Raw genomic sequence first — 27,269 nt, 5'->3', positions numbered from 1 at the left:
AACCGGGAAAAAGGCAATAAAAGGACACGTCTTACGTCCAAGGCCGCCACGATAAGACCGTGAAACGCACAGAAACAACGGAGTGGTCAGGCCGAAGGCCTGACCACTCCGCACACGATGATATATTTTTTGTTTTGGTAGGTCGCACGGCCCGCCCACAAATCGGCTTCAAAGCGTAAAAAGTACGGTTTACTGTTGCGCAGAGGAAGAGGTTTTCAGCTCCCTGTGACCAGCCGTAAAAGCTAGAGACACGGGAGTCGAGGCGAGGCCGAAGGCCTCGCCGAGCCACACGATCTGACATATTGGATGTGTTGCTACCGCCAACAGTGGTCAGGAAAACATGGGAAATAGGGAAGAAGGCCAAAAAGGCCATGTCTCGCATTTGTGGCTGCCACGTTAAGGCCGTGAGACGCACAAAAAAAACTGAGAGGTCAGGCCGAAGGCCTGACCTCTCCACACACAATGACGTATTGGTTGCTTCTTTGGGGATTACAGGAGGGCCACAAATCACGTCCAAAACATTAAAAGTGTGAAAAAATCTGGTTTCCAAGAATTTGCGATGAAACGCTTCACAGCACACACACGACTCTCATATCAAATCGTGCGGCTTGTCGTTACGCACGGTTTGACGTATGGCTCGGCTCGGCCGGATTTACGGTCCGCGCGCAATTAGCCAAAAAGCGTTTTCAGAACGCGTTTATTATTCTAGCCCAAAATTGGACTTTTTTAGAGTTTGTGTCCAGACGGTTTGACATACAAAGAAGATATTGATGTCGTTTCGTAGATCTCGCCAAGGCCGACGATTTGACGTATGGTTTACCTTTGTCGGACTTACGGATCATGCACAAATTTGGGAAAACAAAAAAGTGTAAATGGGCGAAAAAAAAAATATTTATTTATTATTATTTATTTCAGCCTTTTTTCGGCAATTAATGCGGGTCGTACCGAAGCACGCACACCCACGTGCTATATATCAAAAATTAGAACTTTGTTGTGTGAGGTGTGCTATTACTTTTATAAGCGATCGGACTGGGCCTGGCCGAGCTATTAACGCTGAAACAGGGTCATTTCCCATTGGAATGTATTGATCGCTAATTTTAGCATTGGTAGCATTTGTAAAATAAAACTTCTTTGAAGTGATACTGCAGTACCACTGTAAAGAATTCCCATTTTACAAATAACATGCCCGCAGCTGTGACCAATGCCCGGACAGACCCAGGCATTGGGATGCCTGGGGATTTTTGTTTCTAGTTATTATTAATACTACTACTACTTAATAGCTTTGCTACGCAAGTAAATAAACATGGGCTCGTTCTTTTCATATTAAGACACATTAATACCAACTAGTTTTAACACACATTCTTTATTTTATATCCTACTTTTTGGCGCCCCCTGGATGGGTGGAGCCCTTTAGCATTTGCCTATTTTGCCTAAAACACTGTCTCTGAAGAGCTGAAGGTCAAATGTGCATTTAAAATGTCTTTCAAAGAATCTGTGCGTTCAAGAAATATTCATCCAAGAAACGATGTGTTCAAATGTTCCGCCAAGAAAAACAATTGTCTAATTGTTTCTGCGCAGCTTAACATTTAATGCTTTGTTGTCCATCACCTGCTTCAGGTGGATGGACTGGCAGGATCTTGGTCATCGTGGCCTGGCACTTCCACATTGTCGTTTGTCCACGTTCTGGACCCAGTAGTGCACATTTTCTGTCTGAGACGTTCATATAACTGTTAAAAAAATTCATGAAGTCCTTCAAGCGCTATCCTTGGACTACAGTAGTAATACGGCGCCTCAGCCGGTCCGTCCTCCTCCAAAACTCCTCTGATTATCTGGACAAAATTTTTCATTGCCTGAGTCATTTAAAAAAAAATTATGATTCAGCATGAAGCCCCCCAGACCGCTTAAATGGTTCAGCGTAGCAACTCCATCCTAAAGAATTTATTCACAAGAATTTGGTTAGGGTGCTTATCGAGGTGGTGAATAGTTCTTTGGATCTTGATATTTTTCCAAGGAAATGAGATTCATGTGATTGTGTCAGCAGTTAAGACCACCCACCATTTCATCAGGATCATGGCCAAGCGTTGTAGGGAGGTCATACAGGCACGTGGAGGCCACACACACTACTGAGCCTCCTTTTCTCTTGTTTTAAGGACATTACATTAGAAATGGATCAGCCTGCAGTGTGGTTTTTCACTTTGAGTGTGACTCCAAATCCAAACCTCCATTGGTTGATACATTTGATTTCCATCAATACTTTTTGTGTGAATATTTCATTCATTCAGATCAACAATGTCTTATCTTTGTGTTCCCTTTCTTTTTTGTATGTATTGCCTAAAAAATGTAAATCAAGAAATTATAAAGAAAAATAAAGAAAAAATGAATGAGGAAAAAATAAAGAAAAAAGTCTCCTACGTCATTCTAATGCAGGTCTTGGTGACAATTTGCTGCGTCTCTGAACCGCTTCAGGAAATTGCTTAGGATTCTTCGTGTTCATGTTAAATCAAAAATTACAGATGAGATTATATTGCAGGATGATCCATCTATATAGATGCTGCTGGGACTCGAACCCAGGAGATCCTGTAATGTAGACAACCGTTTTGTTTGTGGTGTGAGCAGAATCATCAAAAAAACAAATGAGATAATACAGTGAATAATCTAGCGCTGCTGCGAGATGACCGCAGTGCCGTCCTACTTTGCCATTCTTATTATGGATAGTCATAACAGACAACCAGCCAATAGGATGCAAATGACTAAAGGCAGCCAATAGGATTTGAGTTTTTGCTCTAGTTCTTTCTCAGAGGGCAAGAATCTCATTCCCAATGAGACTTTATCAAATGTGTGCTATAACAGTAATAACTTAAATTGTAGGGTTTTATTTGCAAATATTGTAAATTTAACATTAGCTTTGTATCAGTTGTATTTAATTTAAAAACCTACTCCAACTTAATAATCAATCATAAGTAATTTTTTGGTTATTATAATTAGTTATTATATATTTTTTTTATTTGTTTGTCAAAGTGTGTTTAATTATTACTTCCCAGAACCACTGTTACATTTCAAATTCTCAGAACCGACATAGTAAAGTCTTATGGCACAGCTGTTTAAACTCAATTTAAACTCATAATGAAATGTTAAGAATAAAAGCAATGTTCAATAATAAACTTTATTTACATTTTCAGAAATTATCAGACAATCTTACAACCGGTAGTTACAGGGACAGTCCCCCCCAGGAGACACTCAGGGTTACCTGTCTTGCTCAGGGACACAATGGTAGTAAGTGGGATTTCATAGGAGAGTGTGTTACCCACGAGGCTACTATCAACTATCGAGAAAGAATAGAGGACACTTTCAACAAACTGTAAATTGCTCTTTGTTGCTTTAAGTACACATTACTACCGAAGTCTAGAGAACATATAAACATTTAAAACAATAATCACCTATTCGAATGTATACGTATACATATTATTATTATTTCCATGGGTTACTCAATTTTAAAATATGTCATGATGAGGTCTGAAAGTATGATGAATTTACATGGAATTACACGAATAACACTCTGGCACTGGGGGACTCCTGGTTAAATTCTGCTGGTGGCAGGGCAGTGACCGTAAGCTTAACCCCCTCACCTCCTGTGGTAAGATGCTGCCACAGGTTCTCCTGGAGCCTCCCCTCACTCAAGGTGCTCAATATACCTTGCGGAAATAAAATTACAATTTTAATTAAAATTAATTAAAAATGTAAAATTTCCATTCGATCAGAGCAAAGTTGATTCCTCCAAAATGGACTGTTAGTCCTGACAAAGGTAAATTCTTTGTACTGGAGACCGCGTCTGCTGACCGGGGAAAAAAATAGTCGAAACAGCGCCAACTCTCGTAGTGGCCGGAAATATATTACATCCGTACTGTTAAAAACTACCGCTGACATGAATGGGAAAAGTTAAGGGGAGTTAAGCTTTTTTTAGTTCATTCTCTAAATAGATAATAAATAAATAAAACAAGACGTGTCAAACACATATAAAAGCAACGTTGATAAAATCTTGCCCCTATTTATAAAAGCATAAAATACAGCGCGTTATTTCGCCGCGTTTCCGTAGTGTAGTGGTTATCACGTTCGCCTCACACGCGAAAGGTCCCCGGTTCGAAACCGGGCGGAAACACTTTTTTTATTTTCTTTTTAGTTCATTCTCTAAAAACAATAAAAAATAAAAACAAGACGTGTCAAGCACATTTAAAAGAAACAGTCGTAGAATATTGGCCGTATTTATAAATTCATAAAATAAAGCGCATTATTCTGTTTCGTTTCCGTAGTGTAGTGGTTATCACGTTCGCCTAACACGCGAAAGGTCCTCGGTTCGAAACCGGGCGGAAACATTTATTTTTTTTAGTCATACTCTATACAAGCCGTGTCAAACGCATTTAAAAGCAACATTCATAAAATATTGGACAGTTCTGCCACGTTTCCGTAGTGTAGTGGTTATCACGTACGCAGGGCTGAGGAGAGTGAGGGGAGGCTCCAGGAGACTCAGAACCTGTGGCAGCATCTTACTACAGGAGGTGAGATGGTCAAGGTTACTGTCAGAACCCTGCCACCAACAGAATTTAACCCTCCCACCAGGAGTCCCCCGGTGCCAGAATCATCTCTGACAAGGGACAATGTAGAAAGGATGGTGAAGGAAATTGTGGAGAGGCAGCAGGCACTACAACAGCAACAAAAAAAAAAGACCACAAGAAATTGTCTTGCATGTGACCCCAGGATGAGCTTCTAGGACTTTGCTGCTACTCCTTTCTTCCAACAGGAACTAGAGAGGTCAACAGTATCCCACTGGACGTCTATGTAGATTCTGCCACTTACCACTGAAGCAGGGCCCTAACAGCCTCCATATTCATACTGGTTTTGCTGGTGTTGCAGGAAAAGTGCATTTACTGTCCTGCAAAAGTCTACTCTTTGTACCATGTAGAGGCAGAGATGACCTGGGAGGAGTTTCAAAAGTCTCCCTTTTATGAGACAGAAAACCGCGTTGGTCAGAAGAGAGAAAAAAAGTAGCACTACTTCAGCTAGAGTGTAATTCCATGTAAATTCATCAATTCATTAATGACATGTTTTATCAACCTTTCATGCATATTTTGTGATTTGAGTAACTAATGGAAAATAAATATATGCATACATATACAGTTGAATTGGTAACTATTGTTTTAAATGTTTATATCTTCCCTAAACTTCTGGATAGTAATAATAAATATTTTTTCCAAATAATAATGTGTACTTAAATAAAGTAAATAGATATTTATAGTTTGTTTAAACTGTATAATTGATACAATGTTTATAAATGAAGTTTTTTTTTTTTATCATTTTACATTTACATTTACGGCATTTGGCAGACGCCCTTATCCAGAGCGACTTACAACGTGCTTAAGTTACCATCGATGAAGAGATCAATTCCGGTTCACAAGGACCCCAACTATGAATACATCTATTTTATTCACTCTGTTGTCTGCGAGTTGCGAGTTGTCTAGGTAAATAGCAAGATCCTGATGTGGTGAAGGTGGGATTGAGTTGGAGGTGATGGACTGCCATCCAAGATGAGATGTTGGTTAGACATGCAGAGATTTTGGAAGCAGCATGTGGGTCAGAGGGAGGAAAGGAGAAGAGGAGTTGTGTGTCGTCAGCATAGCAGTGGTAAGATAGTCCATGTAAGGAAATGACCTCACCAAGTGATCTCGTGTAGAGGGAGAAAAGGAGAGGACCTAGCACCGAGCCTTGAGGGACACCAGCGGAGAGTCTATGTGAGGTAGAGGTGGATCCTTTCCAAGTCACTTGGTAAGATCGCTCATCAAGGTAGGAAGCAAACCACTGCCATGCTGAGCCCCGAATTCCAAGCCTCTTCAGGATTGACAAGAGAGTCTTGTGGTTAACGGTGTCAAATGCTGCAGATAGGTCAAGGAGAATAAGAACCGATGACAGTTTTGCCAATCTGGCTGCATGTAGCTGCTCGGTAACTGCCAAAAGGGCAGTCTTGGTGGAATGAGCTGTTCTGAAGCCAGACTGGTTAGGATCCAGGAGGTTGTTCTGTGATAGATGGAGTGATAGCTGGTTGTAGACACAGCGCTCAAGGATTTTGGATAGAAATGAGAGGAGGGAAACTGGTCTGTAATTGTTAATGTCTGTAGGATCAGCAGTGGGTTTCTTTAGGATTGGAAGAACCCTGGCGGTTTTAAAGGCGGATGGTACATGGCCAGATGAGATTGAGCTGTTTATGATATAAGAAATGAAAGGGATGAGGTCAGGGGAGATGGTTTAAACATTGCAGAAGGTATTGGATCTAGTGGACAGGTGGTTGGGTTGCCTGTAGATATTATCTGAATGATTTCATCAGATGTGATCTTAGAAAATTGAGTAGTTTAGAGTAGTTGTAGGATTTTCAGAAGAAAGAGTAGGATTAGTGGTGGAGAATGTCTCACAGATTTTTTCAATCTTCCCTGTGAACAAGTTGGCAAAATCATCAGCTGTTAAGGAAGTTGGGGCAGGGGGAGTCGGGGGGTTGAGTAGGGATAAGAAGATGTTGTGGAGTTTTTGAGGGTTGTGGGCAGAGGTTTCTAGTTTTGCTTTGTAAAAAGCAGTTTTAGCAGCAGTGAGGTTAGTGGAAAATTTGCGCAGAAGATTCTGGTAATACAGTAGGTCTGAGTTAAGTTGAGATTTCTTGTATTTTCTCTCCGCTGCTCGAAGTACTCTTCGATTGCTGCGCAATGTATCAGAGAGCCAGGGTGCAGGGGGAAAAGTCATTTTGGGTTTTGTTGATAGAGGACAGAGTTGATCAATGGAAAGGGAAAGTGAGGTGAGGAGAAAGTTAGTAGTGGTCTCTAGTGGTAAGGAGAAGAATGAGTCAGAGGTTGGGAGATGTGAAAGAATACAGGAAGATACAGATGAAGGTGAGACAGTGTGAAGGTTGTGTCTAATGAAGGATGGATGGGGGACAGTTGTGGATCCTGTAGGTACAGTGAGTGTGAAGGTCAGGAAGTGGTGGTCAGAGATGTGAAGGGGAGTGGAAGAAAGGTCAGAAGTTGGAGAAGGACGACTGAAGACCAGGTCTAGGACATTCCCTCCTTTGTGTGTGGGTGAGATGTTGCTGTTGGTCAAGGAAAAAGAGTGGAGAAGAGGAAGAAGGCAGGATGATTGGAGCTGGGCTGATGGAAGGTTGAAGTCACCAAGGAGAGTTAGGGGGGTTTCTAAAGAGAAAATGCTGAGGAGAGTGTCCAATTCATCTATAAAGGTCCCAAGTGGCCCTGGAGGGCGATATAAGACTATGAGAATGATGTTCACAGGAGAAGAAACTAGTGCTGCACGATTAATCTAATCGCAATCGCGATGTCAGTCTGTGCGATTACATGAACGCGAAAAGCTGCGATTTAAATGATTAGTACATGGATTGGATCGGCAACATATCCGATCCATTCTCTTAAAGTTTGCACGCTGACTGAAGTCTCACTTCAGTCGGATGTGACTTATATAGTCACATGACTTTCGATTCGGAGACATATGGATAGACACCGCATGACGCGCTGCATCGTACGTCAACGTCGCCGCTATATTGTAAGAGGCTCTGCTGTGGCGTGAAGCATATACATGTCTATGGAGAGAAGTGCATAAAAATGCCTCCCTCTTGTGCTGCTTGGGGCTGTACAAACCGCTGTACGCTCCAAACCAGATCCCGGGGATTACATTTCATAGGTAAGGCTGGACAATTGTTTTTAATATATTTGCCCATTATAAAAATCCCGTTTTATAAGTCTTAACCTTAGCTAAGCTAGGCTAAGCTAGCGAAGCTATGCATTCCTGTGTTCAAGTCAGCCTCCAAACAACGTTTTGGCTAAACGTAGGCATTAACTATTTAGACTGTTCTTAGCTGTTAACTTTTCTCAAACTTTGAAGGTTTCCTAAAGAAATTCACCTCAGTTTACAAATATTAACCTTAGCTAAGCTAGCAAAGCTATGCATCCCTGTGTTCAATTCAGCCTCCAAACAACGTTTTTGTTAAACGTAAGAACTATAATACGGGATTTTATAATGGCCAAATATAATCAAAACAGTTGTTTAGCCTTACCAGGGTTTGTCGTTCGACAGTAATGTAAAAGAGTTTTTTGTGATTTTTTTAATTTTGTAGAATATTGTATTTTGAAAGCACTGGGCATTTCAGGTTGTTATAAGTAGTTTGTATGTTTCACTTTGAAATTAAACATTTCACTGATATACAAGCAAGTGTCCTTTATCATATCGCAATCGCATATCGCAATATTGATCTCAATAATCGCAATAGGTATTTTTCCCCAAATCGTGCAGCCCTAGAAGAAACTGAGACTGCATGGAATTCGAAAGAAGAGATGTTAAGATGTGTCAGAGGCATTGGTGTGAAGGACCAATTTCTTGACATTAAAAGGCCAGTACCCCCTCCTCTCCCAGTTTTTCTAGGAGTGTGGGAGAACGTGTTCTGTCCAGGTCTCTGTTAGTGCCAGGAATTTTAGGGAGTGGAGAGTAGTGAGACCAGAGATAAAGTCACCTTTTTTAACAGCAGATTGACAGTTCCAGAGCCCACCTACCACACTTGTTTCAGAAGTAGATGACAGGGTGGGGTAGGTGAGGTTGTTTGTAACAGAGCCTCTGCAGCGTGAGTATGTTTGTCAAACGCTGCTTTCATACTTAACATTTCATTACGCAGTTTAAATTGAATGAGCTTGTAATATGTCGGTTCTGTGAATTTGAAATGTAACAATTGTTCTGGGAAGCAATAATTAAACACACTTTGACAAACAATACAAAATATATAATAACTTATTATAGTAAAATAATTACTTATGGTTGATGTTATATTTTATTTATATATTAGATCATTTTTATATTTTATATCTAATGTTATATTTACAATATTTGTAAATATTTGTAAAACTCCACAGTCACCGGACCTGAACCCAGTCCAGATGGTTTGGGGTGAGCTGGACCAACAAGTGCTAAACATCTCTGGGAACTCCTTCAAGACTGGAAGCATTTCAGGTGACGACCTCTTGAAGCTCATCGAGAGAATGCCAAGAGTGTGCAAAGCAGTAACCAGAGCAAAGAAACTAGAATATAAAACATGTTTTCAGCTATTTCACCTTTTTTTTTTTTGTTAAGTACATAACTTGCACGTTTCTACAAGCGCCCATATTGAATCAAAATGTATATTTAAAACTGTTTCCGCCCGGTTTCGAACCGAGGACCTTTCGCGTGTTAGGCGAACGTGATAACCACTACACTACGGAAACGCTGCGTTTAGGAACGGTTGACACGTCTTGTTTTATTAAATTTTTTAGAGAATGCACTAAAAGAAAAAGGTTTTCCGTCCGGTTTCGAACCGGAGACCTCTTCGCGCCCCGACTGTTAAGCTTAACTCTCCTTAACTTTTCCCATTCATGTCAGCGGTAGTGCTTAACAGTACGGATGTAATATATTTCCGGCCACTACGAGTGTTGGCGCTGTTTCGACTATTTTTTTTTCCCGGTCAGCAGACGCTCTCCGCCACTTGTCTGCAGTACAAAGAATGTACATTTGTCCTGACTAACAGTCCATTTTGGAGGAATCAACTTTGCTCTGATCAATTCAAATTCAAAATTTTAGTCATGCGGGAGACCAGAGTTCGAATCCCCGACGATCGAGGTTTTATTGCCACGCTGCGGTTACAACGTTCGACTGGATGCGCATGTTTAATGGACGAATTTCTCGGCTGCATTGGCACGCTGTTTTCTGGTCTGATGTCTATAAAATTATAAAGGTTACAATAAACTGAAATAATAAAGTGTCTCCCCGTCGGGGAATCGAACCCCGGTCTCCCGCGTGACAGGCGGGGATACTCACCACTATACTAACGAGGAGTTGTACTACACAGCTACGGTGTTATTACTAATAGTCTACGTATTAGACTGGCCATTGGTAACACTATTTTCAATGCATGAAGTAACCTCCCGACCAGTTCATAAATTTATCATAATAAATGAGGGTCGGTTTAATAAAGATTAATAAACTCCCGTGAAGGCGGAGCGGCCCGCGTCGCAAATAGCGCCTCTTCAGGCGACCGGAGGGACTGCAGGATCAAGGCCACGCCCCCCACAACCTGGACTTCACCATGACGTCATCAAATAACCATGGAACTCATCTTTTTTTTTTATTTTAGAACGCAATAGAACTTTTAACATGTACTTTTCCACACTAAATGCCAGGATAAACGGATTAAAACGAGTGATATTAAGAAATTAAAACAAAGGTTGTATAAAAAGGAAACGCTGCATTTCTGCTGCTCGGTTCCGTGTCTTTTCTCCGACTGAAACCGCGTGGACGGAAATTGGAAGCAAAGGATTTTTATTGGAATGGCTCGGACGATCACATTTATTTTATTAAAAAGCCAAACGACAATTAAACTCGAATCAAATCTGTACCTTGTGTAAAGTCAGTGTCCATCCTGTTCCCGTGTCTTGGGGACACTTTTGCTTGCATATAAAATTAATCACATAAATTAAGAACAAAACAAAAAAAAAAGAAGGAAAAACGCAATATAGAGAACGACGTGGGGATTTATCCACGACCGTCCAACCCTGTCTGGTGGCACCAGACCTCGTTTCTTCTTGCCTTTGGCAGGCTTGGCAAGGAGGGCGGGGTCTATCTGACTGGGGTCGAGTCCCCCCACACTTCATCCCTCGCTCCATCAGCTCCTTCTTCAGACGCTTCTTCAGGCCTGGATCAAGCGCCTGCAGATCCACTGAGAAGGAACCAGGAGAAGGAACCAGGAAGGAACTAGTAACGATTTCCTGAACAAAACACGTCGAATTAAACCATGATTACGATTTAAGGAAGGACCGTGGTGTTCAAAAGCTAAAATTCCACATAAAATGGACCGTAAAGGACCACAATTGTCATTGTTAATTATCAAGTTAATTCAGCTAGATTTCCCCCCCCCCCTAAATAACATGATTTCAGCATGTAAGAATAACTTTATAATAACCAAATTAATGCCAAATCATGTTTGATCAACATAATAAAACCATTATCTAGCTGAATTACCTTGATATGTACGGTTTGAAATAATGCAAATGAATTATGACGACGTTCAAGTGAATCGTGTTTACTGGCTTGGTCAACATCTGCTTCCAGCGTACAGAGCAGGGCTCACCAACCCTGGTCCTGCACAGCTTAGATATTTCGTCCGGTTGCATGCGAGGAGCCTCGTCCAGTAACGTTAATTAATGCATTGGTTCCTCGCTTCGTTGCTCCTCTCAGGTGAGATACTTCTTGAAGTGGAGCTGGACGAGCTGGGTCCTTTTTGGGGGGCTGCTGTTGAAGGTCCCCCTGACCTGCAAGAGGTAGCAGAAGTGGATGGGGAGTCCCACTTTCTCCAGGCCCCCAAAACCCATCCTGAGATTTAAAAAAAAATAATAATAATCAATAAATGAAAATGGTCTTGATGACGTGTCTGAAATCAACATCTGAAATGACCCACCAGTAACATTTCTTCTTCCCAGACTTGTGTTCAGTGAAGAGCTGGTGTTCTTCTTCTTAGTCAGGTGTTTAATATACCTTGCAGAGCTTCCCATGGTTTCATCTTGATCAGAGCAGAGCTGATGCCTCCAAAATGGACCGTCAGTCCTGACAAATGTCAATTGTTTGTGCTGCAGACGGTTGCGAGAAAAAGTGTAAACAGCGCCAAACCTCGTAGTGGCCGGAAATATATTACACCCGCACTGTTAAGCACTACCGCTGAAAATGAATGGGGAAAGTTAACGTTGCACGGCCCGGGCGCGACAGACCGGGGTTCGATTCCCCGACGGGTATTAAGTTGGTCATTTGATGAAATATTACTGGTCCTGTGTGACGTAACAGTAAAATGAGGTTCGAGGTGTTACCTTGTGGTGGTTGGTCCTATATTATCTTTATTAAGCGCCTCGTTTTAATTATTAATGAATGCATTGGTAACGGCCAGACTAGTAGTAGTAACTCAGACTAGTAGGAGTAACTCCGGAGTAGCAGCAGCGCATCTCCTCGTCAGTGTAGTGGTGAGTATCCCCGCCTGTCACACCACCGGGGAAGTGTTAGAATAACTTATAAAAGTTAAAGCAGGGTTTAAAGAATTCTCAGTAAATGAGTCTAATGCTGAATGTAAGTGAACCCGCTGCTCAGAGACTCGGTATCTCTGAGAGTTGAAATGTCGTGTTTTGAACCTCTTCAGGAATTGTCTTAGGCTAATTCATGTTAGGCCATTCCTAGCTAGCAAAGCTGCTCCAAGTGTAGTCTAGGGTGGTAGTAGCCTAGCGGGTAAAACACTCACCTGTGAACCAGAAGACCCAGGTTCAAACCCCACTTACTACCATCGTGTCCCTGAGCAAGACACTTAACCCTGAGTGTCTCCAGGGGGGGACTGTCCCTGTAACTACTGACTGTAAGTCGCTCTGGATAAGGGCTGCCTGTGGCCGGTGGCTGCCTGGGAGAACGGGCGGAGGCGCTTGAATATTCTTGAACCAACATATCTGGGATAATAGTGCTAACTTATTTATATATCAAGGAAAAGTTTTAAAAAGAAAGATAATTAAAATTCATCCAAATAAAATGGAAAAAAACTAAAGCAAAAAAGTTCATTTTAACTTTTATGTCTAATTTAAAACTTTCATTCGAAAACTGAAAACATTTCTGAAAGAAATTCACCACCGGTTCAAGAACTTAACTACAAAACTCACGAAAAAGTTTAAAAGAAGGAGATCCTTGGATGAAAACGTGGCTATCAGACCTGAATTAGCAGCAGGAGGGATACACAACAAAACACGGATACTCAACACTTGTTGATGACGAATCACAATGTGCAAAAATACAGGCAACGATACAGTCGGTGGACCATGCTCGGTAGAGTCAAGTAATTGCGCCGTCTAGCTTCGTCAGTAGAACGGTAAGTCTGAACAGACTTACGATCAGTTAAAGAACAACCCACGGCTTTTGAATTGTGCTTTGCTGAAAGACCTCACTGAGCTTCTCAACGATCTTACTTTTCAGCTTACTTAAGATGAATTCTGGTCAGGATAAGCGAAAGGAAAAATCCTACGTTCTATGTTGTGATATAGGTGTTGAATATTCTTGAACGAAACATATCTTGGATGATAGTGCTAACCTATTTATACACAACAGATTAAAGAACGACAACTTTGAGAAATCTTTGCCCAATTATGGCCCATCTCCCTGTAAAGAAACGAGCTCGTCAGAAGAACGGTAAGTCTGAACACACTTGAGTTTCTCTGAAACAAAAGATTTTCTTGAAACTGAAAATGTACAGTCAAAGAACAACCAAGGGCTCACAGACCATTAGTAAAATGATATCGAAGCAGAATCCAGGGCAACGCCACGAATGAAGAGTTCTGTAACCTGCGTCTCGAAAAAAACATATTCCAGCCTCAGGAAGAGTCATATGAACTACACATTGCCATAGGCCAAGTTCAAGCCACAGGTTCAAATATTCTTGTCTAAATACAATGCTAACCTATTTATAGGTAAACAGCACATATATATGAGCATTTTAAATAAGAATGGTATAATTATTAGATCTAAAAAATCATTTTTAATCAAGCACCGAGAAGAGAAAAAATGATCCAATGTGCAAACCTAAAAGCTTTAAGGAGTGCATTGAGATTCTGAAAAAGGCTATAAAGACATTCAAAATCTGGACTGTAGAAGCACGTGTTGTGCTCGAGAAAGCTTTCGAGAAGATGAAGAAGTGTTTATGTAAAAACAAACACAATGTGAACTGAAACTTATAGCATTAGAATTAGTAAAATATCGAAACTAACACAGATTCTGGGACGACCCGACCAAATCATGATTCTCTAGGGGCACCAATTAACGTCAGAGAATGGTGTGTAAAGATTAGGACAAGAACAAGCACTGATTTATCATGTACTAGTGTGAGCACGATTGGCAATTTGATCTGCCAGATGAGACCCTCTCCTAACCAAGTTCTATGGACGGTTATTTAACCAAAGCCTCCTATTGCATAGAACTGAATCTCCTCCAGGCCAGGTAAGGGTGATCTACTAGTGTCAGCAGGATGGGCTAAATAGGATGTGCCAGATGAAACCCTCGCCTAATCAAGTTCTATGCATGGTTATTTAACCAACACCACACCCTCTACTACAGCATTTGGGTGGTAGTAGCCTAGTGGGTAAGACACTTGCCTGTGAACCAGGAAACCCAGGTTCAAATCCCACTTACTACCATTGTGTCCCTTAGCAAGACACTTAACCTTAAGACTCCCTGTCTCCCTGTAACTACTGATTGTAAGTCGCTCTGGATAAGGGTGTCTGATAAATGCTGTAAATGTAAGCATAGAACCGAATCGCCTCCAGGCCAGGGTAAGGGTCTGGTGCAGTTTTTATAGCCAGTTTCTGCTGTAACAAATTTATGGCCCCATTAACACCATCATCTATGTATTCCTTGCGTGACACAAGATAAAAGGTGGTGTTAATAAATGGGGCTATAAATTAGTTTTGTTATGTTAGAGTCTTATTCCAAAATGAATTAAACTAATTTTTACCACAGAATTCAAAATGAAACACCTTAACAAAAAAAATCTTTAACTACAACAATGGTCACCTAACATATTTATAGGAAAACACATTTTAAAAATCAAACCGGGAAAAAAAATGACCGAAATATTAAAAGAAAATTATAAATAATCAGAATTAGATAATAATAATCCAAATGTAGTTGATACAAGTGAGGACACCGAAACTGGCTGTGTTTTCCCCTGTATCCAATTAATTAGAAAGAGTATATAATAAATCAAGGCCTGGTCATCAAAGACTCTTGTCAAGATTGATAAAATAGTCAACAAGATAAAAGCTCATATTAAGAAAGAGAAAAATAAATGTTGAAATCCAAAATGATACCCTTGATACCCTTTTACAATGATAAAATGTTTTTGCGTAGCCCCATTATAAGTAGCCATCTATTGTAACACACACAGGTGCTTGAATGAATTGTGATTTATTATTCATTATGGTAAGTAATTCCAATAGATGGTTTGTGAATCTGTGTTGAATTTAGGAGAAAGAGTATATAATAAATCAAGTCCTGGTCATCTGATACTCCTGTTTAGATTGATAAAATAGTTGACAAGGTAAAAGCTTATATTAAAGAAAGAGAAAAAAAAAAACGTTGAAGTCCAGAACCCTTTTACAACGATCACATGTTTTTGTTTAGCCCATTATAAGTAGCCATCTATCGTAACACACCCAGGTCCTTGCATAAATTGACCCAACAGTGATTTTTTTACTAATTTTTCCGTAAAAGGAAACACAATGTGAACTGAAACTTCTAGAATTAGAATTAGTAAGATTTCGTGTGTGTGAAACCCTATCCTAACAAAGTACGATTGACAGTTATTTCACCAAATCCAGCCGTTGAATTTCCAACACAAATTTGTTAGGGCGGACAGTTATACATATAACCACATATAACACCTAATGATAATCATTAGTGTTATATATGGTTATATGTATAACTGTCCGCCCTAACAAATTTGGGTTGACCTACAAAAATAGCATAAGGCTGTCGTGATGACACTTGGCGTAAAAAGCTGTGTTTTGAGAACGTGTTTAGAACGCCACCTTCAAATGGCATTCGTTTGAAGGCTGTGTTCTAAACACGTTCTCAAAAAAACAGCTTTTTACGCCAAAAAAACGAATGCCATTTGAAGGCGGCGTTCTAAACACGTTCTCAAAAAAACAGCTTTTTACGCCAAAAAAACGAATGCTATTTGAAGGCGGCGTTCTAAACACGTTCTCAAAACACAGCTTTTTACGCCAAGTGTCATCACGACAGCCTTATGCTATTTTTGTAGGTCAACCAAAATTTGTTAGGGCGGACAGTTATACATATATATGGAAATGAGGACACCGAATATGGCTGCCTTTTCCCTGCGTTGGGTTTACGAGAAAGAGTGTATAATAAATCAAGTCCTGGTCATCAGATACTCATGTTTATTATACATATAGCCTATTATATTATACATAGAGTATATAATAAATCAAGTCCTGGTCATCAGATACTCGTGTTTATTATACATATATATGCAAATGAGGACACCGGATATGGCTGCCTATTCCCTGCGTTGGGTTTACGAGAACTTAGACTTATTAAAATAGTCGACAAGTTAAGTAAGAGAAAAACAAACGTTGAATTCCAGATTGATACCCTTTTACAACGATCAAATGTTTTTGTGTAGCCCATTACAGGTATGCTCTAGCGTAACACACACAGGTCCTTGCATAAAACATTTACTCTTTGCTTTATATAAACCTTATTAACTACCAGAGCTGAAATTGAATTGAAATTGAGAGTGGGTTCAACTTTTTTTTTTTTTAATTCCAGCTCTCCAACGCCTTTATTTTGAACCAGAACCATAAATCAGCGGATTAGTTGCAAGACTGGCCTCGCTTCTTTTCTCTGTTTCTGACATGAGTTGTTGACTGTAAGTTGGCGTCAGTTATGCTCTTACAAAAGAGTTGTTCTTCTGATTCATGTTCCTGATTTGTGTTCGTGGGTATTGTTCCGCTCTAAACTTTAACAGTAAGAGTCAAATTCCGTAATTTTCTGATGCCTTCGGTGTTCTAACGGCTATCGTGGTATTCTTAATAAAGATATTTTATTTCAGAGATCTGCTGACACAGTAAAAAAAATTAAATGCCTTTATTATTTCTGCTTTCATCTGAAATGAATGGAACACAACTCTCTTTAGCAGCGCTGTCGTTCAGAGAGGTCACAGCCCAAGTCTCTGGTGGTTCTCCCACAGCCAGGCATGATAGTGGTTAAGCTTGTGGTCATCAGGGGTCACCTGCAAACACATGGATTCAAGAAAATTAGAGCATAAATCATCGGCACCGTAATCAGAAGGTTGTCGGTTCGAATCCCGATCCGCCAAGGTGGCACTGAGCAAAGCACCGTCCCCACACGCTGCTCCCCGGGCTATATTTCTTCACTGGTAACAACAGGCAATTTATTAAATCTCATAAATGAACCTCTCCTACATCTTGGTTTGTGATTGTTTGCAAAATCACATACAGTATATCTCAATTTGCTAACAAGTTGCATGTCACCCAATAAATGGGAATCCACCTCCATCGATGCCTTTTAATGTCATAGCAAACTTTAGTCGTAAGAAATAATCGCTTCTATGATAAATGTGCAATTCATTTATTGAATTTAAAACCCCCAAAAGATCTATTCCCTGTATTGTCTGGGAATTATGGAATTAACATCTGGCTTATTATAATAAGAGCTTGGTGGATATGTGTGGATATGTTCTAACCTGCTTCCACTCCTCCACACAGAAGATGCGGTAGGAGTCGTTGCCGTATTTGCCAATCCCGTGCAGTTCAATAGGATATCGCCACTGCTTGGTGAGGTACTCATCTGTTGCAAGAGAGATCACACGGAGGGATAACTACATCCACAAACCCGTCAGAGGTTCCATTTATTTTACTGAACCCACCAGAGAACCGGATAATAGTTTTGGCACGTAGCGAGTTCAGCCCTAACGGCTGTAACATGTCAGCCAGAGGCCTCCATTCGCACTTCCGAGCCTCCTCTGCACTGGTGTACAGCTCAAAAAACTGCCACAGCACTGGCAGCGCCATCTTTGCTGGACACACGGACACACACACGTCCAAAACCAATATAATGAAAACACAGTAGCCACATAAACACGTCCTGAAGTAATGATTGTCACTTTGCGTTACCGCTGGTTTTATTGAGGAATATTGTTGCCACCAACAGTTTCCAGGGGTCATGGAACAACGTCTCTTGCACTAAGTTGAAAGGGGAGCGTGGCGGCGTCCATTTCCTGAAGGCCTTTCTTCTCGGGGGGCTCAGAGCTCAAAGAAAGATGAGAAATGATGTACACTCACAACCGAAGAAAAGAATGTAAAAGCATGTAATCAGAGGGAGGTCTTACCATCTTTAAGGGTCTTTTTGCTGAAATATGGACTAGTCTTCCGTTTATCTGCCAACAGCTTATCTTAAAGAAAAAACATGAGGATAATTAGAATATAATAAAATAATGTTTTAATAATCAGCATAATATTTCATGTATATTATAGGTTATATATCCTTTGATGGGAAAGAATGCATGTAAATGTTAGAGTAACATGATGGTGGTTTGCACATTTTCCACTCTGGCCATGCAAAAAGTACAAATATGATAATGATATAATAATGTTAACGTGTTTTTTGCTACATTCATTGATTCTCAAGTTTAATCTATTTGTTTTTGTATTATATAGTCTATGTTGGTTTTCGCTCTTGTGGACAAAATATGCAATAACATTTTCATATGGTTCAGGATATGTTATTAATTGGGTCTGTCAGGAAGACAGACCATTTATTATTGTGCTATGAATGGCAAAAAAGAACATGTCTTACGTTAAAGACCGCCACGCGAAGACAGTCAAACGTAAAGAAACAACGGAGTGGTCAGGCCGAATGGGAATTCTTTGAAGTGATACTGCAGTACCACATTAAAGAATTCCCATTTTACAAATTCCATGCCCGCAGCTGTGACCAATGCCCGGACAGACCCATCAAAATTTCCCCTGGAAAACGCAAATTTTACGAAGAAATAAATAACTGTGTTGAAGGTCAGCCAATTAAATTCAAATTTACAGATCACAAAGGTTGGCCAATCAGGTGAGTTTATTGCACGGTGGTCCACCAAGTGTCATCACCTGTGATGTGACACACAGTGTGAGTGTACAGCAAACATGACGCTCTTAAATATTGACCATTTAAAACGATTAACAGTATGTATGTATGTATGTATGATAAAGAAATAAATGATAAAGATAAAGATTGTCACTTGTGATACACAGCAGCACAGCACACGGTGCACACAGTGACCCTGAGTGAGCAGTGGGCGGCCATGACAGGCGCCCGGGGAGCAGTGTGTGGGGACGGTGCTTTGCTCAGTGGCACCTCAGTGGCACCTCTGCGGATCGGGAACCGGATTTGAACCGGCAACCTTCTGATTACTGGGCCGCTTCCTTAACCGCTAGGCCACCACTGCCCCAGAAACGGATGTATGTATGTACGTAGTATAAAATATGGCCAGAACTATGCTCTAGATGTTTAAAATATTTCTAACGTGGGACAAAATTAGAACCACAGACGGAACCACAGCATCTCTGCTGCAATAAAACAGCTGTGGACAGTCCACTCCATGGTGCACCCTGGACATTATCTGTATGAAGAACTCGCCATTTTGAGTGTCCCTGATTGGTGAAGCCCCAGTCGTTTCTAGATTTGAGGGTACTCCTATGTTCTCTTGTGGCGAAATGCGTTCGTCTCCTTGTTCCTCAGATGTTCCCCTTGTGTCCTCTTCAGTAGCAGAAGCTGACCGGACCCTGACTTCAGGTATAAGCGCTTCCTCTAAAGTCCGACAAGAAGCTTCCTCGCTTTCTGTCTGTCTCTTCTTGCTTGATCTCTTGGTTTCTTCATCCTTATCTTGTTGATCTTCTTGCTCGGTTGTCATACTTATTAACTCCCTTTGGACTTTCTTCGATTTCCGCCTCTTTTGCTGGGTCGCCGTGCAGTCACCCCTGGGTGCAGTGAAGGTGAAGTTTAAAAGTTGATGGTGCCCATCTTCCTGCGTGAGAAGGAATTTTTGGAGGGCAACCTGGGATCTGAATCGTCTCCCCTCTGGACTAAAGAAGCACAGCAAGTTAAAAAGAAATAACTTTAATCAATCAAAATGATCATACATAGGAACAATTTTAATATTATATCATTATAATCTGAGAGTGACAGTGAGGAAATTACATTTTTCTGTTTTCTTATAGGTTAGTTTGTATTGTTACTATTGCATGGGCTGAAATATGATTTACCTTAACAAACTTAACATTTTTATCTATTTATTACCCCCATGGAGCATGGAGCACTGTATGTATGTCTATGTCTACCTTAAACTCGTTATGAGTGTGATGGATGTAACTCACCTGATCAGGCAGACATCCCATTTCCCCGCCGTCTTCCCGCTCCGCCGTTGCTTCGCCTCCCTGACCCAGCCGGGAGGCAGAGCGCCTCCGCCGCCGTGGTGCCCGCTGCTGCTGCCGCTGATTGGCGGCCCGGCCGCGTCCATCTTGCTACGGATTAAAAAGCGTTCGCGTCGCTTGACGGAACCGCCGTTTGACACCGAGATCCACGTGGTTTCCGGTGAACTCGGCAGTTCGCGGCAGAATAAAACACCGTCCACCAATGGGATTCTCTGTTTACGTCATGTGATCCACAGCATAAAAACCGCCTCCTTTCGGCGATACCAAGTAACAGCGAAGGAGTTAATAAGCCTATTAAAAACCAAAGGAACTATTCAGTTGTTTCACTAATAACAGCTACAAAATCACATGATGTAGTTTTATGTTTTTGCAAAGAACGTTTTTTTTATACGACGAACGCGTCTGAATTTCGCCATTAACCCCCTTTTATTTGAAAGGTGGTACCTCCTCGCCGATGTTGTGATGCCGATTTGACGCGCCGGACCCGAACACGCATGCGCAGTAAACACGCGGCTTTTCTTGTTAAACATCGTGTAACTGCGAGTCTTTATTCTGACGTGAATAAACATTAATCATGTCGCGGACGAAACGTTACGTCCCGCCTCGTTAGCCTGCCGGACTGACGACTCGCAGACGTTTCCTGGGCTAATGGCGTGCGGGGAAGGGTGGCAGGTGGCCCGCCGGCGGAAAGGAGCCGGGCGCAGGGACAGACCGCCGCCGAGGGCCCGTAAAGAGGACGCAGATGCTCTGAGCGGGACAGAAAGCGAACGGCGGATCGCGGAGGCTGTGTAAGCTGCACGTTCATTAGTTTACAGAGTTGGAAGAGACCGACTCCCAGTTCTTCTAGAACAGCTATGCATATCAACTTTTGACACGTATCACTTTCTAATCTGCATTATTTGAGCCTTTTACACCTTTAGATAGTCCTAAAAATTAGACCTGTAATACTCGGATCCTTTTTAGGATCCGGCTCTTATTGAGTCACTCAGTAAAGTGATCCGGGTCCGTGAGTCACTTGAATCAGTAGTTCAGGCCAGAGGAGATTCTGTGAGTCTGTGAGAGATTCAGATGGTGCAAAGAAACTGTACGTTATGCAACTTGTATGGTAGTAATTCATGTTCTAATGGTTATAAAAAAAAAAAAATAAAAATTATGTGACTGAGTTTACGATGTAGACACCGTGTAGTTAGGACTCGAAGGATTCAGTTCAATGGAGACGTCAGATTCTTGACTCGTGAGTCTTGAATCCCATAGCACTACTAGAAACGTACACGTTTATGTGGCTTCTTCCATGTCTTCCACAGGAATGAGTTGAGGGGAGAGGAGTTTTGGCACCGCTGGAGGGGTAAGTCGGCATGCAGTACGTATGTAAGTTGTCCCGTGAGTCTTAGAAGGCCCGAGTGCAACGGTCTTCCTTTGCAGAACTGATAACCCGCTGTAAGGCCAGTGGGGAGCCTTCTTCCGGGGAGCCGAGTGATGCTGACGGCGCGTGGGACTGCGTGTGTTACGGGCTGGGCAGCTTCTCCTCGTGTGTGTCGGCGCGGTACCAACTGGCCATGCTGCTTCTGCTGCTGGAAGCGCTCCGGGTGCGTGTGGGAAAGAATCGCTTTCGCCCCGGTCTCTGCATGCTTAGTGGATTTCTTCTCCGGCCTCGTCTTTCCTAGGTCCCAGTGGAGCGATGCAGCGTGTACGACCCCGTCTTCACGTCCGCAGAGTGCGGCACGCTGCGAGACCTGGGATTCACGGTTCTTACAGAAAACGAGGTCCGCTGATGCTAAAATTTATTTCTAAAATTTGAAGAATCTTTTGAAAAATCACTAGACCTGTGGGATCGAGTTTTACTTGGTCGTGCTTTGCAGTATATTCATTTTGTATGATTGTGTCAGGAGGGAAAAAGAGCCGTGTCCCGACCCACTCTGTTCTACCTGATGCATTGTGGGAAAGCTTTGTACAACAACCTGCTGTGGAGGAACTGGAGTCTGCAGGCTCTGCCAAAGGTCATGGTTATCGGCAACAGCTTCCACGGAATCCAGGAGAGGTGAATGGAGCACAAAGTAATTTAAACACGCTTCGTACATCTACACGACATCAAGACATCTTAGTCTTAATCAAACCACACAAAAAAATTTGTCTTAGAGAATTTTGGTTTTAAAACCCTTGTTTGCCAGATCAGACATTGTAAAAACCGTCATTTTCCTGTGGTCTCATCTGGTAGGATCCTGCAGAGGGAGCTCCAGAGGGACTACACCTACCTGGATGCTGTATCCTTGGCAGGAGGAACCCATTTGAATGTAGGGTGGCGAGGGGCACTGGTGTGGATTTAATCCTTGACCAGGCCATGCTACCAGGTGATGGGGACATGCGAGGAGACGGCCCTTCCCTGCTCGCCGCGCTTTTCCGACGTGTTTAACGACACGGCGCTGATCCGATTCCCCCGGCAGAACCTCCACAAGTTGCCAGAATCCTCCTGGACTTTCCCTGTTGAACCTCAGTACCAGCACTGCCAGGACTTGGAGATCATCCGGGAAGAGAGAAACTGAGTAACCACTAATTATACCAAATTTAAATGATGTATTTGTATGTGTTACTTAATTACAGCGAAAAGTGAGGAATGTTCGTGTCACTTGGCGTAGATTTAATTGCAAGAGATGAAGATGTTATCTCCATATGTGTTTTGTAGGTTCTGGCACAAGGAAAGATTATACGGTCAAATGTATTATTCTGAATTATGTCGTGCGGCCAAAGTTTGTTTTGTGTTGTTCACGTGAGGAGGTACGTGGCCTGGTTTTTGCAGTGGTCCAGGAAGTGAGCTCGGCCTCTAATCCACCCTTGAACTGTACATTTATGCCTTTTCACTGGTGCAGAGATCTATTTTTTGTTTTTTATCCACATGATTAAATCTGACATATCGTGAAGTGATGTTCTTGACCTCTGTCCATGCCGCAGTTGACGTGAACCGCAGTTGAGTCTCCGCCCCTCTCCTATAAAAAAAAAAAAAAAAAAAAACGTGCCTCAGGCATCATGTAACAGGTTCAGTTCAGGAGGAAGATAGTCTGGAAAGTACAATGGACAAGAAATCTGGTCAGTGCAAAACCGTAATTACTATTTTTAATTATTATTTAACTTTTCTTCTAGTCTTTTCTAGTAGCAAAAATGTTGCGTTGACGTGACACTAATGACCCAAATCATGATCTTTAATGTAGTTTTTAATAATATATTACCTTAATGTAAATGGGCAGAAGTAAGTTTGTTTTCTGAAATGATTAATTACTGTCTTATCAGTTTAATATTGAACTCCTAATTTAAATCTCACACTTTTAACTCGTGCAACGTGTCTGTGCTAAATTTCTCTTTTTTTTCACTACAACTGAAACAGTTATGGATTAAATAATGACAAATGATGTACAGTGGTCAACCAGGAAGAGAAGCTGTTTCTCCATTTCCCATAAATTCCTTTTTTTTTTTATTATGGTCCACGCCTACACTAGACCTTGGACCTTCAAAGAGTAGCGTTCAATGTAATGTAGTCATCACAGCGTTTCACAACCCTTACACCCTGTGCTGCAGTTACAGAGCTTTATTTTTATTGCGTAAAAAACAGAAAACTAGCTAGTTGCTGTTTTAAATTTACCGTTAAGTGTGCTTTACAAAATGTACTTGCTTACCATGAGCAAGTAAGTTTGATGGTTAAATGCCAGGTTAAATCATGTCTATATGGCAGTCATAAAATGGAACTGAATAACCAATTACATTAGACCACCAGTCATCTCAAACTTTCGAGTTATTTACTGAGCCCTTTTTACTACATTATTAACCCACATCTATTTATTAAAAGTCTAATACATCAACAATCCAAGATGATCGTGTATGAACAAAAACAGAAAAATTCTCATCTGATGTCACTTTTTGCACTCTCTGTGAAGTCTTGGTCTCTCCGCTATTTGGTATCGGTCTTAGCGCTTTCCGTCTTTGCCTTGTTGGATTGAATTTTTTATTGTCATTAAGTCCTTGTCGATGCTTTGTCATTTACTGGCAGAAACTGGAAGAAGGTCCTCTGAGCTGAGAATTGTCCTCCTGGGTAAAAGTGGAATGGGGAAGAGTTCCAGCGGAAACACCATTCTGGGCAAAAAAGCATTTCAGACCCAAAGGTCATCTTTATCAGGAACAACGAGAATGACCAAGGGAAGGGTGAATGACAGAAGCGTGGTGGTCATCGACACCCCTGACCTTTTCAGTGGTCAGCTGGATCATGAGAGCCTCCAGAGAGAGATCAACACCATAGTTACCCTGTCAAAACCTGGACCTCATGTGTTCCTCCTGGTCCTCCAGCCCAGCAAATTAACGCATAGTGAAGAGGAATCTCTTAGCCTGATCCAAGAGGCCTTTGGAGAAGGAGCACTCGATTTCACAATGGCTCTCTTCACTCATGGAGACCAACAGGAGGAAACCTGCTTCACTGTGTCCGATCTAAGCAAACAGGTGCTGAAGAAGCTCGTCAACAGCCATTACGTGTTTCACAACCAAACCATGGCTGATCACGACCAGGTTTCGGGTCTTCTGGAGAAAATAGACCAAATGGTGGAAAGCAATGGCGACTTCTACTGCTCCACAAAGTCGAACCATCTTCAGCAAGAGGTGGGGCCACCCAAGTCGATAGAGACCCCACCCAATCTACGCGGCCTGCAAACACGACCACAGCAGGAACCACAGGATGAAAAAATCAATTTTCAGCAGACTTTAAATAGATGTGAGTATGAAGATAGGTACTTGGAGAGTTATTTGGAAATGTCTACTTGCTTTAGATTTACTTTTGTCTTTTTTTTGTTTTGTCTCTGTAGGGCGTCGCATTGAAAAACAGACGAATGCGGGTAAGTCGGCTAACTGAACATTAATTAAAGTGAAGTGATTGTCACATATGATACACAGCACACGGTGCACACAGTGAAATGTGTCCTCTGCATTTAACCCATCACCCTGAGTGAGCAGTGGGCAGCCATGACAGGAGCAGTGTGTGGGGACGGTGCTTTGCTCAGTGGCACCTCAGTGGCACCTTGGCAGATCGTGATTCGAACCGGCAACCTTCTGATTACGGGGCTGCTTCCTTAACCTCTAGGCCACCACTGCCCCTTGATAGAAGATATCAAGATTTTCTGTGCCGTGTTTTTCTTTTAATTGTAATTGTAATTGATGTTCTTCATGTTCTGCTTCCTAGAGAGCTTAAGGCTGGTCCTGATTGGGAAGACTGGAGTTGGAAAGAGTGCGACGGGGAACACCATCTTTGGACAAAATGTGTTTAAGTCATCGGGACTAATGAGCTCCGTCACGTCAAAATGCGAGAAGAAGACCATGATGATGGGTTCAAGGCAGGTTCAGATCATCGACACCCCAGGGCTATTTGACACAGACCTGCCTGAGGACAAGATCAGGGAAGAGATCGGGAAGTGCATCAGCCTGTCATCTCCTGGTCCTCATGTCTTCCTGCTGCTGATCGCCGTCGGACGTTTCACGAAGGAGGAGAGCGAGACGCTGCTGATGATTCAGGACATATTTGGGGAACAAGCCAAAGAGTACATCATTGTGGGCTTCACCAGAGGGGATGTTCTTGGTGAAGAAGGGATGAGCATTGAAGAGTACCTGAGAAAAGGCAGCTCTGAAGTGAGGAAACTAATAGATGATTGTGGGGGGAGGTATCATGTCTTCAACAATAAAAACCAGGACACTGAACATCAGACCACGTCTCTGTTGGATAAGGTGGACAGAATGATCGAGAAGAATGGAGGCAGTTTCTACACGTGCGAGATGTTCCAGGAGATCGAGAGACAGATTGCAGCTAAAGAAGAGAAACTTTTGCTTCAGAAATTAGAGGAGATTTCAAATTTGTATGCAAACACAATCGAAGGTCTGGCTGATTCTGACGTTAAAGAGACAGCAGGTCATTACGAGGTTCCTATAGACCAGGACACCCAGGGTGAGAGTGGTGAAGCTGAAGAATCTCATGGAAAGAAGGGTGACCTGTTCACCAAGGGGAAGACCATCAGGTGCTCTGTGAGGGAAATGCAGCGAAGTTTGACCTCCATAGAGAAACAGATTTTCCTCGAGTTGACCAGAAGTTACCAGGCCATACGGAGAGAAGCTGAGATAACTCACGCCCCCGAGGCAGCAAAGATGGCGGAAGCAAAGCCGAAGAAGAAAAAACAATGGCTCCGTTGCACAATATCATGACAGCACTGTTTATTTTCAAAGAAACAAATGTACATACAACACACATAGAGGTTTTTTCATGAGATGACTTATCAGTCAGTAATTTTTTTTATTTATAATAAAAACAAAATTTTGTAAAATGAAAGTGAAGTGATACACAGCACACGGTGACACAACGAAATGTGTCCTCTGTATTTAACCCATCACCCTTGGTGAGCAGTAAGCAGCCATGACAGGCGCCCGGGGAGCAGTGTGTGGGGACGGTGCTTTGCTCAGTGGCACCTCAGCGGGTCGGGATTTGAACCGGCAACCTTCTAATTAAGGGGCCACTTCCTTAACCACTAGGCCACCACTGCCTTATAATTCTTAAGAATCAGAAAAACCAAAAGCTCAAGGAAAAACATCGTATTATCAACACAACACAATACAAACAGCCTGCAACATTTATAGTCACTAATTAATCACATAGAATTTTATAAATGTTTTGTATATTAAAAATATGTGTTGATATTTCTTGATGTCAATGTGTTTAATTTGGTTGTTTATTTATATTTTCTTTTTACTTTCTTGTACCTCTGTACTCAGATGGGCTATAGCAGGTGGTGTTCTTTTTTTATTAAAATAAAACTAAGGACAAATGGGTTATCCTATGTTTTTGAAGTTGTATTTCTGTCATGATCCGGTCTGGCAGGGATTCGGACTCCTAGGTTGATGATGTGATTTAGAGAATAAATGTTGGAAAATGTAAATAAGTTATCATGCAATTACCTTTTATTAACGTTTTGACATATATATCTCACATTTATTAAACGGGAGACGGGAGAGCTTTTGGAGGCATGATCGTCTCTGATCGCTCCCCTTTGCAAGTAAAAAGAGCTCAACTGCTTCGTGTCATTTCTCTCTGGTTTATAAGTGTTGGATAAGACGGATAACTCTAACAATAAAAAAAGAGAATAAAGGGACTGC

General features: G+C 41.7%; 2 protein-coding genes and 3 non-coding genes across 7 annotated transcripts; 3 read left to right on the top strand and 2 right to left on the bottom strand.

Moving 5' to 3' along the window:
* The first annotated feature begins 4,083 nt into the window (after positions 1-4,083).
* Positions 4,084-4,156, top strand: trnav-cac (transfer RNA valine (anticodon CAC)). Its single transcript has one exon. It is a non-coding gene; the product is annotated as a tRNA-Val (tRNA).
* A 141-nt stretch (positions 4,157-4,297) lies between these two features.
* trnav-aac (transfer RNA valine (anticodon AAC)) lies at positions 4,298-4,370 on the top strand. The gene has a single exon. It is a non-coding gene; the product is annotated as a tRNA-Val (tRNA).
* Positions 4,371-9,220: 4,850 nt separating this feature from the next.
* trnav-aac (transfer RNA valine (anticodon AAC)) lies at positions 9,221-9,293 on the bottom strand. The gene has a single exon. It is a non-coding gene; the product is annotated as a tRNA-Val (tRNA).
* A 7,438-nt stretch (positions 9,294-16,731) lies between these two features.
* Positions 16,732-20,240, bottom strand: LOC114771736 (methyl-CpG-binding domain protein 4-like). The gene is made up of 7 exons (XM_028965074.1): positions 20,046-20,240; positions 19,309-19,754; positions 18,011-18,073; positions 17,796-17,930; positions 17,549-17,698; positions 17,366-17,469; positions 16,732-16,891 (listed from the first exon to the last, which is right to left on the bottom strand). Exons 1-7 carry the CDS (start codon positions 20,186-20,188, stop codon positions 16,817-16,819), a joined length of 1,116 nt encoding a protein of 371 aa, XP_028820907.1. The 5' UTR covers positions 20,189-20,240; the 3' UTR covers positions 16,732-16,816.
* A 350-nt stretch (positions 20,241-20,590) lies between these two features.
* On the top strand, positions 20,591-26,525 carry LOC114771737 (SRR1-like protein). Of its 3 annotated transcripts, XM_028965077.1 has the most exons (8): positions 20,591-20,890; positions 21,407-21,447; positions 21,525-21,688; positions 21,767-21,865; positions 21,989-22,140; positions 22,318-22,363; positions 22,451-22,642; positions 24,139-24,269. In XM_028965077.1, the coding sequence occupies exons 1-7, from the start codon at positions 20,751-20,753 to the stop codon at positions 22,640-22,642; spliced, it is 834 nt and encodes a 277-aa protein (XP_028820910.1). In that variant the 5' UTR covers positions 20,591-20,750; the 3' UTR covers positions 24,139-24,269. The 3 variants fall into 3 exon arrangements, with proteins under 3 accessions (XP_028820910.1, XP_028820909.1, XP_028820908.1); XM_028965076.1 differs by lacking the exon at positions 24,139-24,269 and having other exon boundaries at positions 22,451-23,119; XM_028965075.1 differs by lacking the exons at positions 20,591-20,890; positions 21,407-21,447; positions 21,525-21,688; ... (2 more) ...; positions 22,318-22,363; positions 22,451-22,642 and adding exons at positions 22,649-23,183; positions 24,941-24,970; positions 25,315-26,525 and having other exon boundaries at positions 24,139-24,849.
* The last annotated feature ends 744 nt before the right edge of the window (positions 26,526-27,269 follow it).

The sequence above is a fragment of the Denticeps clupeoides genome, unplaced genomic scaffold (genome assembly GCF_900700375.1).
Source record: "Denticeps clupeoides unplaced genomic scaffold, fDenClu1.1, whole genome shotgun sequence".
NCBI classification, from domain to species: domain Eukaryota; kingdom Metazoa; phylum Chordata; class Actinopteri; order Clupeiformes; family Denticipitidae; genus Denticeps; species Denticeps clupeoides.
The sequence above is the reverse complement of the archived record's forward strand: the minus strand, read 5'-3'. Positions and strand labels throughout refer to the sequence as shown.